This window comes from Sinocyclocheilus rhinocerous, unplaced genomic scaffold, assembly GCF_001515625.1.
Source record: "Sinocyclocheilus rhinocerous isolate Xijiao unplaced genomic scaffold, SAMN03320098_v1.1 scaffold705, whole genome shotgun sequence".
Lineage (NCBI taxonomy): Eukaryota > Metazoa > Chordata > Actinopteri > Cypriniformes > Cyprinidae > Sinocyclocheilus > Sinocyclocheilus rhinocerous.
In genome coordinates, this window is record NW_015630576.1 from 1,122,577 (window position 1) to 1,136,449 (window position 13,873).

At 36.2% G+C, this 13,873-nt stretch overlaps 1 protein-coding gene across 1 annotated transcript in view; it reads right to left on the reverse strand.

Moving 5' to 3' along the window:
• Positions 1 to 13,873, reverse strand: part of hdac5 (histone deacetylase 5) — a 55,193-nt gene that overhangs the window by 25,669 nt on the left and 15,651 nt on the right. The window contains exons 2-5 of the mRNA XM_016553126.1: positions 3,020 to 3,300; positions 2,797 to 2,941; positions 513 to 618; positions 133 to 248 (exon numbers count right to left, since the gene is read on the reverse strand). Of these exons, the coding sequence (XP_016408612.1) occupies positions 133 to 248; positions 513 to 618; positions 2,797 to 2,941; positions 3,020 to 3,300 (648 nt within the window). The remainder of the gene's footprint in view (positions 1 to 132; positions 249 to 512; positions 619 to 2,796; positions 2,942 to 3,019; positions 3,301 to 13,873) is intronic.

Sequence of the window (13,873 nt, forward strand, 5' to 3'; positions counted from 1 at the left end):
TTTGATAAATGTAATGCATCCATGCTAAGTAAAAGTATTCATTTCATTACAAAAAAAATCATACTGAATTGTAGTGTAACATTTACACAGTAAAGCAACAGTTTATTTTATATAAACAAGAAGCCTACTCACCGGTCTTACGGAGAGGGAAGTCATCCTTGCCTTCATAGGACCCTAACAGTGGGGGGAGTTTGTAGGTGTTGCTCTGTGTAGGGGAGCTCTGCTCCAGGGATGCGTGGTGAGCCCCCCTAAAAAAACAAACACAGTCCATTACAAAGACTCATCCATCACAATTCAAATGAGACCCATAAACTTTCAGCATAATGTGGCATGATGTAATATCAGTTTGATCATGCTATGAATTAATTCATTTTACATCATACTGCAGGGAAATAGTGCACATTGAACCTGTCTTTGATATATTAACTAAATTTAAAAATAGTTGAAAAGGTGCACTTTGAATTGGGTTTACCAGCCCAGAAGAAGGCTGAGTGATATGGACTTTCTCTCACCAGCACTTCTGGGGGAAGGAATGGTTGAGTCCACCGGGGCCGGGTTCCTTTTTGCTCAACAGGAACTCCTGCAGCTTCAGTTTGACCTCAGTACTGGCAATAGCACCTGAGAACAGAGTCAAAGGACATCATAAATACATATATATATCAGTGTCTTTATCTGTGTGTATATTTATTACAATTAAGATTTAAAATTTGAATTAAAGAAGGATTAAAATTGTATTTATTCATTTGATATCAAAGCTAAATTGTGATCAAAAATAGAGTAAAAACAGTAATATTTTGAAATAGTATTACAATTTAAAACAATGCATTATATAACAAATTAAAAAATGCATTTTATTCCTTTGATATCAAGGCTAAATTTTCTGCAGCCATTTCATGACATCATTATCAATGTTTTCTGTGCTGCTTAATATTTTTGTGTAAATTGTGATATGAATAAATAGGACAAGAAGTTCAAAGGAACAGCCTTTATTTGAAGAAGAAATATTTTGTAACATTATAAATGTCTTTACTGTCACTTTTGATCAATTCATTTTGTCCGTGCTAAATAAAAGTACAAAGTACTTTCAATAAATAAATAAATAAAAAAACAAATAAAATTACCGATCTCAATTTTTTTGGGACTGTACTGTATAACTGATCCAATACCAAAAACAAATAGTAAAAGATTGTTATTTTAATTATTAATAACTAAAAAATATATACCTTTATATAAAATATTTTATATAAATTTTTTTATTATAGTGAAATTACTATACACTATGTCTTCCAGTTTGTTAGCTTAGTAACATGCTAACATAAAATTCTACTGGTATTAATAAGAGTCAAGTGAGTGCTGCACATAATAGCTGCCTATGTGTGCACTTATGAGGTTACTATAGGATACTATGTAGGCAGTAGGCAGCTTACTAGGTTTTGAAAATGATCCAAATATGGTATATATATATATATATATAATTTTTTTGGTGCAATAATGCCTAGTACTGCATTGTGTCGTTTTTAAGTGTAAACAACCAAAGATGAGAAATAATAGAGCAATTGGTTCCTACTGTGCCTAAAGTACTTCAAGGGATCCATGACAGTGTGTAATATAGCAGCAAACAACAATAAACATTAGCTATGTACTGCTCAGCAAGGTGTTTATTCATTGAACCAAAAGGTGAACAGTAGGGATGCACCGATACCGATACTGGTATCGGTATCGGGCCCGATACTGAGCTCCTGTACTCGTACTCGTTAAAATGCCCCGATACTAGTGCTGGGCGGTATGACCAAAAATTTATATCACGGTATTTTCCTAAATTATACCGGTTTCACGGTACATGACGGTATTTTTTTTTTCATGCATGAACGGTGTTAACCATATTTTCTACTGATTGAGAACACATACAGCTGTTCCCTCACCACAGTGCAACAGTGAAAAGGGACCCGTTTCAAACAGTGTCGCGTTCCGAACGTTGTTTAAGTGACATACACCGGTATTGCGGTATTTAAAAAATTCATATCATAACAAAAATAAACACCATATTCGGTATGAACCAGTATACCGCCCAGCACTACCCGATACCAAACGCCGATACCACACAGCATGTGATAAGTGCCATATTCAGACAAAGAAATACCGACAACAGACAGCAGAATGGGGTTATTAGAGATTAAAGATGTCTACGAAGTATATGTATGCAATGAATATAAAACATTCAGTATTAATGCCTGTATAGCTGATTTGCGCCAGCTGGTAAGCAAAGCACGCTGAGTGGATTGAGCGCGCGGCGGCGCAGATGCGCAAGCTTGTCGAGTGAATATACCTTTCTCACAGACATCACTGGAAAGTACCTGGATGACAGCATGCCCAGGAGACTACATGCTGTCATTAAGGCTAAGGGTCACCCGACAAAGTATTGATAGTTGTGTAAATATTGACAGCTGTATGAATAATTTTTAGTTTATTGTAATCCATTACACACCTTTCTATCAAAGTTATCTGACATTATCAAGCTGAGTTTATTATGACACAGTTTAACTCTGAGTTCTTGTCATATTTTATTACCATTTTCTAAACTATAGCAAATAAACTGTGATAATGGTATCGGGCGAGTACTGGAAAAAGTGGTATCGGTGCATCCCTAGTGAACAGTGCATTTAAACTATTCGCATTTTGGAAATCAGCATCAGAATAAGCAACAGGAAATGATGAGTGGCGACCGTGCCGTGAAACGAGTTCACTGTAGATCTATTGTAGTGCATATAATGGATGGATTAATGGAGCGATACGTACTCTCTTTACCCTTCTCTTTGTTCCGTAGCATGATGAGCTGTTGCTCCAGTCTCTGCTTCTCCATCTCTTCGTGACGCTGCTGTTCCAACTTCCTCTTCTGGTCCAGCTCCTGCTGACGCTTTGCGGCAAGGATCTCCTGCTGTTGCTGTTTAGAAAGAGTCCAGAAGTCAAGAATCAAAGTTCAAGGAGATGAGGTGTACAGAGAGGACAGAAAGGGTCATACCTTCAGATGTTCCTGTAGCTGCACTTCATGTTGGCGCGTCAAAACCTCGTGCTGCTTCTGGAACTCGGCGAACAATAGCTGTTTCTGAAGCTCTTGTTGTTGTTTGAGCAAGAGCAGCTCGTGCTGTAGTTGTTTTTCCCTCAGCGCCGGGTCCACCGTGCTTAGCGCACTCAGACGCGGGTCCGTACGCAGGTCCACCGGCCCTCCGCTGCCTCCGCCCTGATCTCCCCCACCTCCCACCGGACTCTGCATCCCAGAGGGGAGCAAGGTCTTCACATCCACTGCTGGAGAGACAGAGACAGTCAATAAGAGAGTCATTACAATTATGATAACCCATTAAACCTTAAAGATGATGTGTGTAATTCATGCACCACAACATGTTCTTCTACATATTTAAAACACCCTTACCTTTTATCTTTTTGTAGTAGTTTTAACTACAAGTAAGTAACAAACAGTAGAAAAGAATATGCGATTAATCGCATCCAAAACAAGAGTTTTTGTTTACTTAATATGTGTGTAATCGTACTGTGTATATTTATTATGCATATATAAATACACACACATACAGTATATATTTTGAAAATATTTCCATGTATATATTTATATTAATATACTGTATATTATATATAAATATATTTAATATATGAACATAACATATTTTTCTTAAATATATGCATGCATGTGTGTGCATTTATATATACATAATAAACATACACAACACACACACATATATTATGTAAACAAAAACTTGTATTTTGGATGCGATTAATTGCAATTAACAGTATGACAGCACTACTTTATAGTAATTTAAAGCGTGTCTTTGTGTGAATGAATGGTTTCATTTACTGCACACATACTGAAGCGCACTTGTGATGCTTGCAGTGTTTTCAGCCTCAATATATGAGTACATGAACACAAAAACATAATCTCCGGAGCTGCTCTGAGAGTCACTTCAGGAGCATTTTACCATTTAATTTGAGAGAAAGAAAAAAAAAAAAGTAGAAAAAACTCTTTACAGCAGCCCGTCAAAATAAAAGTTTGGTTTAACTTGAAGAAACTGTGATATAAATATATTACTTAATGTAATGATAGTACTACTACTAATAATACAATTATTAAAATGTTATTTTTTAAGGAATATTTACTAGAGAATTATTTACCAGAAAAATGTAAATACACAACACATGTATTTCTGAAAAAAATATCTGAATGAATAAATAAATAAACTAAAAACAAACAAATTTTAAAAATAAAATCAATTAATTAGAGTTGCTTTTGATTATTAAAATTTAATGAAATCATTCAAATTGAATCCAGAAAATTAATGGAAGACACATAATTTGGTTAAAAAAAACTTCATAGGGCCTTAAAATTTTTATTTTTGTTAGACTTTTACTAAATTGCTGTTAAATTGTGTAAGTTTCAGCATTTCAGTTAAACATGCTTTTTGGTAATTTTTTTATTTAACTATTAAAACAAAAATTAAAATGTAAAAAAATGGAATTTGGAAAAAAAAAAAATGGAATTTGGGAAAAAATAAAACAGAATTCATAGGGCCCTATACATGCTAGGTTAGCAAGCTAAAAAGTTAATGGTATGCTAACATAGAAGGTTAATTATTTTGCAGAAGGCCAAATCAAAGGCTATTGGTTACTAAGATGCTAAACTGAAAGGCTAATCTGTGAACAGTGTACAAGCTATTAGGCTAAACCGTTACCTTGCAAGTGGAAGAAAAAAACCAATACGTGTTTATTTAATATAACAACGAATATCTTTTCTCTATATACATATATAATGTACGTGACAATTATATCATAGAGATTTTGAAGGACAAACTGGACTGCTTCAGGACCTAATTTAGTACCAAAATGAAACAAAAAATTCTTTAAAATTCAATATTCTGGTCAGAAATATTTTTTGAAAGCAATTAAGACTTTTATTATTACTTTATGAATACGTTTTATTAATCAAAAGTGACAGAGATCTTTTGTAACATTGTAAATGCCTTTACTCTTTCAAATGAATGCTGTCCTTTTGAACTCAAGTCATCAAAGGATCCTAAAATAGCCTAAATGTATCACGGTTTCCACAAAAATATTAAGCAGCATAATGTTTTTTAACATTGATAATACGGAGAAATGTTTCTTGAGCAGCAAATCAGCATATTAGAATGATTTCTGAAGGATCATGGGACACTGAAGACCGGAGCAAACCCCAAACATTTGTTAATCTGTGTGTATCTATATACATACACAGACCTGTTGCATTTTTATTTTGTAGGGGATCACCTCTGCATGGGTTCAAAGTTCAAACACGTTTCCTCAACCTCTCTGCTAGTACTACTTAAAATAGCATGTTGACACATAAACTTACAATCAGTTTAGAGCACACAGTTACATAAGGAAAGGCCATGGGTGCATTTGCAATTGAGACGTTACTATATAGTTCATGTACGATGCATTTGCATTTGTCTGTGTCTGCCCATGTTACCGTAACCAAGTGTGTGGGCTCAAATGTCGACAGGATAGTGGACGCTGCAGTCTTTTGTATAACGAGCCAGTTGGGAATTCATCCAACTGAGCCAAACCAGCTTCACCCAGGAAGCACATCACAGAAAAATACCAAAGTTGGTGTAAAATCAGTGTAAAAGGGCAACAGTCATGAGGAAAAAGTAACAGCCAAGGCCGGCCTTATGGTAGGGCTCTGTACTGGTGAAGAGGGCATGCAGTTATATAAACTAGTGGGGAAACCAAGGTGATGTCCTAAGGCTTGTTCTAAAAAGCAGTCCAACCAATAACTTTTTCTCCATCTCTGATATTTCCAATAGCACCACTACCAAAAAACCTGAGTTTCCCAAAGCTTCTCAGCAAATATAGCAAATATTTTTGGCACAAGTGATGTACTAAAAAAGGCCCTACAAACCCATCATTTCTGCTTTTGTTGGTGTTACTTGTTTTTCCCTCCTCAAATAGTCTTTTTAGTTTCACTGCATTTAAGGTGGCATTAATGAGTTGTCATGGGGATAGCGATGTGTTTTCTGCCTCTTGCACAAGTTAGTTTAAGCTCTCTCCAAAGGCATTCAGTCAGGGAAACAGAGCGCTCCCATTAAAGACGACCAGGTCATAACAGTTTCCGAACCTTAGTGCGAATCAAAGTAGTGCATCTCAAAGGTGCTGGGGAACAAAAAGTGTTTGCTTCTTACTTCAAGACCGAATAATTTTCGTCAACAACATTTTTTTCACCAACGACAACGAGACGATAACGAACTAAAACTCTTTTTGAATGACAAAAACTATGACGTACATCTATTGACAATCTATTGTTAGGGAGGGACGATTTGGGAAGAGATTCATTCAGAACGAATACTAATTTCGCTCCGGTTTTCTGAGCGCAGACACTGAAGCACACACACAGAAAGCACGTCTCACAGCGTGCAAGTAGTCTTTCGCGTCGCATGAACGGAGAATTACACACAAAATTATAAATCAAAATTTGCTGTTAAAATTAACACTGTTTTGAAGATTTGCTTGGCAATTTATGGGTTTGCATTATGAGTTAGAATGCTCATGGCCTGCATCTCAATTCACAAACTATAGTACACATTAAAGTTACATACATCAACAATATCGAGTAATTTGAGGAATTATCTATGAATTGCTTTCTGTAAAATATTTTTGGACTGATAAATAAACTAACTCAGTGTTAGACTAGAAATTATGTATTTTTGTGATACTTTTTGGATCGACTTGCATGATATGTTTTAGACCTATAATTACAAACTATGATGACATTGCTAAAAATTTTGTCAGTTATTTCAAAAGATTATATGTGACCCTGGACCACAAAACCAGTCATAAGTTGCACGGTTATATTTGTAGCAATAGCTAAAAATGCATTGTATGGGTTAAAATTATCGATTTTTCTTTTATGAAAAAAATCATTAGCTTATTAAGTAAAGATCAAATTCATAAATGCATTGTGACAGCCCTAGTTAGCATCTAGCATAATTCATTACCTTCATCACCATCAACACATTTATTACCATATATGTAAATAGATGAAAAAATAACCAATAGGCCTACTTACGCAAAAAGCATGCCCTTTTCAAACTATAAAAACAACATTACCTGGCCATTACTGGTATAAATTTTTTTTCATCACAAATGATTTGAGATGGGCTCATTTAAATCTTGCATACTATTTAGGACAAGATACTCTGTGAATTCGACAGCCAAACAATTTATTTTTTTCAATGGCAATGAAGTACTTTAAATTCTTGAATTGGTGTAGACTAATGTCATTTTTACTTTATTGCTAAATATTGGCACATCACTTAGGATAGTACAAAGCTATACGTTGTCTCTTCAAACGCCAAAGAGTCATCAGGGTGTCCTTGAGTCTGCAGGGACCTCAAGTGTGAGGTAGGATAGCACTATGCGGGGGCCCCTCCCCACTGAGAACACATTAACCCACGTCACTCAGCCTCTACCGTCACCCGGCTCGCCCTCCCAGCATCGGCTAAAGTTTACCAACATGCTAATGATCCGGTTTCTTCGCTGGATGCCTGGCGGAAGCGTTCGGCTTACATGAAAATCAGATTACTCCCCCTTTATCAGTCGGGGCTAAAAATAGCCTTCCTCGCACCCTCGGGCCGATTGACTGTGTCAAGCCTTTGACGTCAGAGCTTGGCCAGTCGAGGTCGCAAGGGCTACCGCTCCTGTTACTGACCAGATGAGCTTAGCATAGATTTCCCTAGACACCTTATAGTCTTCCAGGAGAAGAACAGGGTGCTTCCCATATATGAAGTTCAACGGTGTCTGCAACAAATGACTCAAAACTTTCGCTAATGAAGCACAAGTGCTAAAATTGTGAGATTACGGGTGAATTCCACATAAAATGCAGAATATACAAGATATAAAGATGGGTATTGTGAAATAATACTAAGGCAATATGGGCTTCAGGGGCTGCATGCAAAAATAAACAAGCTGCGTGAACACTGTAGTCTGATTCACAATGCTGTTACTACTAGTTGACATCAAACTAACATAACAATTAAGCTTGCTTATAGGCTTCTTATAATAAGGATTATGAGGGAAATACCAGTAAAATGTTATACTGACTTAAAAGGGCAACATAATGAAAAAAACATTCAACAGCAGATGTTATATCAACAACTTAATGAAAACCCTAAAATAACATATAGTTGCTGTCAAGTTTTTCTTGCAATTTTGTAGTACAGGTAATACAGGTAATTTTCATACAAGAGAATCACGTTCAAACCTAGATGCGGAACAACAATACCTTGACATGTGCTGACTTGGGTTAGCTATTATTTGAGGAATTTGGTTTATAATAGGCTATTACTTTTGTACTTGAGTTTGAATTCAGAATGGGATTTGATTGTTTCATTCACAGATAAAAGGGATAGTTCAGCCAAAAATGAAAATTCTGTCATTAATTACTCACACTCATGTCGTTCAAAACCCATAAGACCTTAGTTTATCTTCAGAACACAAATTAAGATATTTTTGACTTTCTGACCCTCCATAGACAGCAACACAACTGACACGTTCAAGGCCCAGAAAGGTAGTCAGGACATCGTTAAAATAGTCCATGTGAAATCAGTGCTTAAACCGTAATGTTATGAAGCTATGAGGATACTTTATGTGTGCAAAGAAAACAAAAATAATGACTTTCCATTCTGAAGATGAACAAAGGTCTTAAGGGTTTGGAACAGCATGAGGGTACGTAATTAATGACAGAATTTTTATTCTTGTGTGAACTATCCCTTTAAGAAAGAAATTTTAAATGGATTGTTTACACAGACTGTTAGTTGACAAGTCCGTTACAAAATTAAATTATTTATGGAACACATCCCTATTTATGAGACAGTTCTTTAAATAAATCACTCAAAAAGACTCACAAGGTAGCGATCTGAATCAGTCAAGCAAATTTGATGGTGTCCTTGTTGCAAAATGTAAATTTATTTCATGTCTGTCCATATGCTATTTTGTAAAAACAACAAAAACAGAATAGGAAATAAATATTTAATGAATATAAAGTGAGTGGAGTAGTTCCAGAGTGAATGGAAGCAATTGATGGTTTTAAAACACCAGGTAAATAAATAAATAAACAATCACACAATTTCGGTGAATGAACATATGAATTTACCTATGACTGTGAAACATTCCTTAGACTCTAACTCCTTAGCTCTATTAATACTGAAACTTGGTTAAAGCCATTAAATGTTTTGTTAACATGTTTGTTCACAGTCTAGCGTGTATGCAGTAGCAGCACCACAGATCAGTAATCAGTCCAAACACAACATCTATGTGACAGACTCCCACATCCCTACGGAAAACTCCTTTGAGGTGATAATTAGCAAGCATAGGGACTATTAAAGACAACCTTCCTATCAACTCCTTCCTGTCCAACAAAAGAAAACGGCAATTCCGTCACAGCTAATGTCTATCCTTTTTCAAACTTCTCGTCCATTCTAAATATCACCCGCCTCCAAATTGGTAGTTACTCATCAAGGACCTGTTTTTCAGTTGAAAGGAGGAGATGAAAAACACATGAAGGACAAAAAAAGAAAAAGGGGAGGTACTCTGGGACTGGAGTCTTCGAGGAAGTCCTCAGTGTGGAGGTTGGGCAGACTGAGGGGGTTTCCAGGCAATTTCCCTCGGAGAGCTCTTACCAAAGTGGAGACTCGACTGATTACTGTAGCGCCCACACGTAGTGCACATACACACACTTGCAGACCGATATAAACAGAGTCAAGCTTTCGTGATGTGTACCGAAAAAGATCATATAATCAGTATTTCGTTTTTTGGTCAAAATGGATAAACATCCTTAAAATAAAATAAAGTTACTTAAGACTAAAAACTATCTACGTTGTAAAAAAATTTTTAATGGGAAATGAGAAAAAAATTATATATATTTAAATTTTAAATATTGAAAATGTGCTTCTCAAGTAACACTTTTATAAGGATGTTTAGGTCATTTCAATGTAAAATATCATACTAGGGATGCATGATATTAAAATTCTGGACAACACCAATAAGCCGAGAATTAAATATTAAATGACTGATATTAAAATTCTATATTATTTTGTCTAAAAAAATGTAATATAAAATACTAAACACTAAACCAATTCTTCTACAAGTAAATTTATGCATCACAATATAATAATGTAAAGTATGAAAAATGAATATTCATGTAGCGAATCAGCTCATGGGGAAATATGAATAATTAATCATAACTAGTTATAATTAATTATAAATATTTAGATCCGCTGTAGATATTTACTTGACCTCTCAAATTATTAATGCTTTTGAAATTACATTCGAGTGTTAGATGACAGAAAAGGTAAAAATGAGCATGCACAATTAAATACTAAATAGATAAATAGCTTGCCTGACAACAATTTTAAAATGATTTGTGCACACATGCATATACACATCTTTCCATGTTGTATTACAGTTTCTATGTTTTTTTGTTTTGTTTTGTTTTTACAGGTGATGCATAAATGAGGACAATGGTGATCGTGTCCCAAGGGAAAGGCATAAAAAAGCAAAAACCATTTCTGCAGTGGCACTTACCATGTATTAAAAACGAGGTAAGAGCATTGCAACCTGACAGGATGAAAATAGAAGAGTGAGAGAGAGAGAGAGAGAGAGAGAGAGAGGTACCTCCTCATTAAAAATAAAAGAAGGTGTTGCATAAGCTATGGGTGAGGTTGGGTGAGCGAGAGAGAAGAGGACAGGAACGAGAGACGACTGTAAAACTGGGTGATGTGATTTGGATAAAAAGCCAGGCAGGACTAATCAATGGAGTGTCTGGAAGAGGGCCAGAGAATGCTTGAGTAGCCAGATTTACCTTTCATCAGATTATATCGTACTCCCTGGATTACGCTAATCGCCTGCTGGAAGGACTAGAAATAGCTTCCCCTCCATGTCACTGGCGTTAAGAGCAAGGTGCCAGTATGTGTGTACTGTATATGTGTGTGTTTATCTACACTTGATCTCCTTATGCAGCAGTTAGCTGAAGTTTGTTTATAAGCAGTTGGGCAGTTGTTAATCACAATTCCCAGATCAGTCGTGTTTGAATTTGACAGTAAGACTAGAGCACACAGTACTGTTTGGAATCGCAACACACTGTCTAGATCCACAGTGAATATGCGTAACGTGTCAAAAGTAAATAGTTTCCGTTATAATCAATGAATCTGACTACAATGGAAGTGGCCGGTGCTGTGCATTGAAACAGCAAGTACTAACAAAATTAAAACAAATGTACTAGCATCTTCAGATTCATCGCCTGACATTTTTGCTGCGTCTCATTTTGGAGACCGCATTTGTCAGCCGCATACTCCATCGATACAGTCTCATTTAAAAATAAATAAATAAATAACCATTTGATTTTAAAGAAAGAAATGACAGTATTTTACAACTCATGAGGAATAAGAGTCAATTTTATTATGGTTACTCTTCTTAAATGAGTCTCGATGACGTATGTGGCCGACAAATGCCACCTCTGGAGGACGCAGCCTCCGAAATGAGGCAATTATCTATTGTTTTTGCCATTTAAAAAAATATATATATTTTAGTTATTTTACACCCCATTATCAGTGCCATTTCAACCATGAATCCAGATTATCATTAAATGATTTTATGATTCAAACTTTAAATGGTACACAAATTGAAAGGGGTTGCATCTTACAAATATCTTGGTATCTGGCTCGATGATAAACTGACTTATAGTTCTCATATCGATAGCCTTTTAAAGAAATCGAGACCAACGTTAGGTTTTTATTTTTGTTTAAAAAAATGTTTCTCCTTTGTTGCTCGAAAAGGTTTAGTGGAAAGTACTCTTCTATCAGTATTGGACTATGCTGATATAATTTATATGCATGCACTTCTGAATGTTTTGAAAAAATTGGATGTAGTTTATCATGCTGCTTTACGATTTGTTACTGGTTAGGGCTGCACGATAAATATCGCACGATATGACGAGATGCGCATTAAATATCATGCGATATTTATCGTGCAGCCCTATTACTGGTACAAGTGTCCGCACACATCAATGTAATCTATATAAAATGACAAAATGGACTTCATTGTGCTTAAGGAGAAAAAAAAATGTTAATTTTTATTTTAAAAGCTTTAGAGGGTAAATTACCACAGTATATATCTAGTTTGTTGACATATTGCACAAATATTTATAATACCAGATCAACAGATAAACTCTTACTTAAGATGCCGATTTTTCATACAGAGATAGGTCGTTCTGCTTTTTCTAATTATGCTCCGTATGTATGGAATGAGCTTCAAGGTACATTACATATGGAATCTGTACCTTCTCTCGCTATGTTTACAAATATTTTAAAGTCTGTTTACATAGAACAGTGTACATGTTTTAATATCGGACTAGGATTTGTATCGTTTTTAGAAAATTGTTTGTAACTTTGTCCTTTGCTGTCTATCTTGACCAGGACTCCCTGGTAGAAGAGATATTGTATCTCAATGGGACCTTCTCAATTGTAGTTCTTCGATACAGGTGAAAAATTCTGCAGTCAAAAGCGGTCTGTAAATCTGCCCATTCTCATTCTGAGGTTCAAGATGGCTATTTCCTCTAAACACTTTCCTATACCTACTTCCACAATCACAGCAAACAAGCATCTGGAGAGACCCAAACGTGCAATAGTCAGCTTATGGGAAGTTGTTTATCACACTAAGGAATTCTCTTTAACATTTTGGTCAAAACAAAGAAATCCGAAGAAGAAATCATACTGCCTTTTCCCTTGTCTTTTTCAGGCTATGTATTGAAATAGCTGCCCCATTTCCACCGTAGCAGGGGGTCTTTCCTGGCTTCAAACTCTTTCCCCCTGTCTTCCTCGCTTTCCTCTACACCTTCGCCTCCTCCTCATCCTCCCCGGCCCCCATCCTCCCCTTCACTCCCAGAAGAGATTAAACACAGGCAGCGACAGAACACAGTCTGCCTGCGAAAAGCGCAGTTATAAATAGCCCTGGATTAATAATGCTCTGGGGGAGCGGTGGGGGGAGGAGGGGGATGGGGGGCACGCTGCGCTTTTAAAAGTGCGCAAATCTATTTTAGGTTGCTACATTTCCAGGCGGCTCTCTGTGCATCTCTTTCTCGCACACTGCTCGCTCTTTCCCATCTTGCTATAGACATCGGTAAAAAACGCGGTGTGCAGTTTCTTTACAAAGCTGGCCTTTGACCTGGGGACTCTCATGAAAATCATGCCGATAGCCTATTATTAATGTGATAAAAGCTCCGCCCAAGCATTGCAAGCATGGACAATCCATAGATGTTAACTGATGTGCTGTGATCTAAACTAGATAATATTCTGACAATGACGTTGAAACACTGAAACATTTTGAAGGATAACTTTCCAGTGAAAAACAGTGTTTAATTTGACATTTAACCGCTATATCCTCAGGGACGTCGTCCCTCATGGCAGCCACAACCTAACGCTCTCCTGTCCTTTCTCCCGAAGGGCTGTCCTTTTGTTTTCAGAGCTCAGTTGAAAGAGAAACTTACAGCTGACACAATTTGCTGACACCATTTCCTGCTTTCATTCCAGCCAGGGGAGCTTTATTTTAGCAGTTAGTCCAAAGCCCTGTTGTGCAGAGACAAAGAGAGACGATGACAAAGAGGAATAGATGTACAGGAAAAGAAAAAGAGTAGGGATGCTCCAATGTGTCTGTGTGTGTGTGTGTATTAATGCTGTCAAAATTAGTGTGTTAATGCAGGCGATTAATTTTTCCAGTTTAACGGTGTTAACAAATATATTTTATGTTGTTTCTATATTAATTTGAAGACTGAATGTGAAAT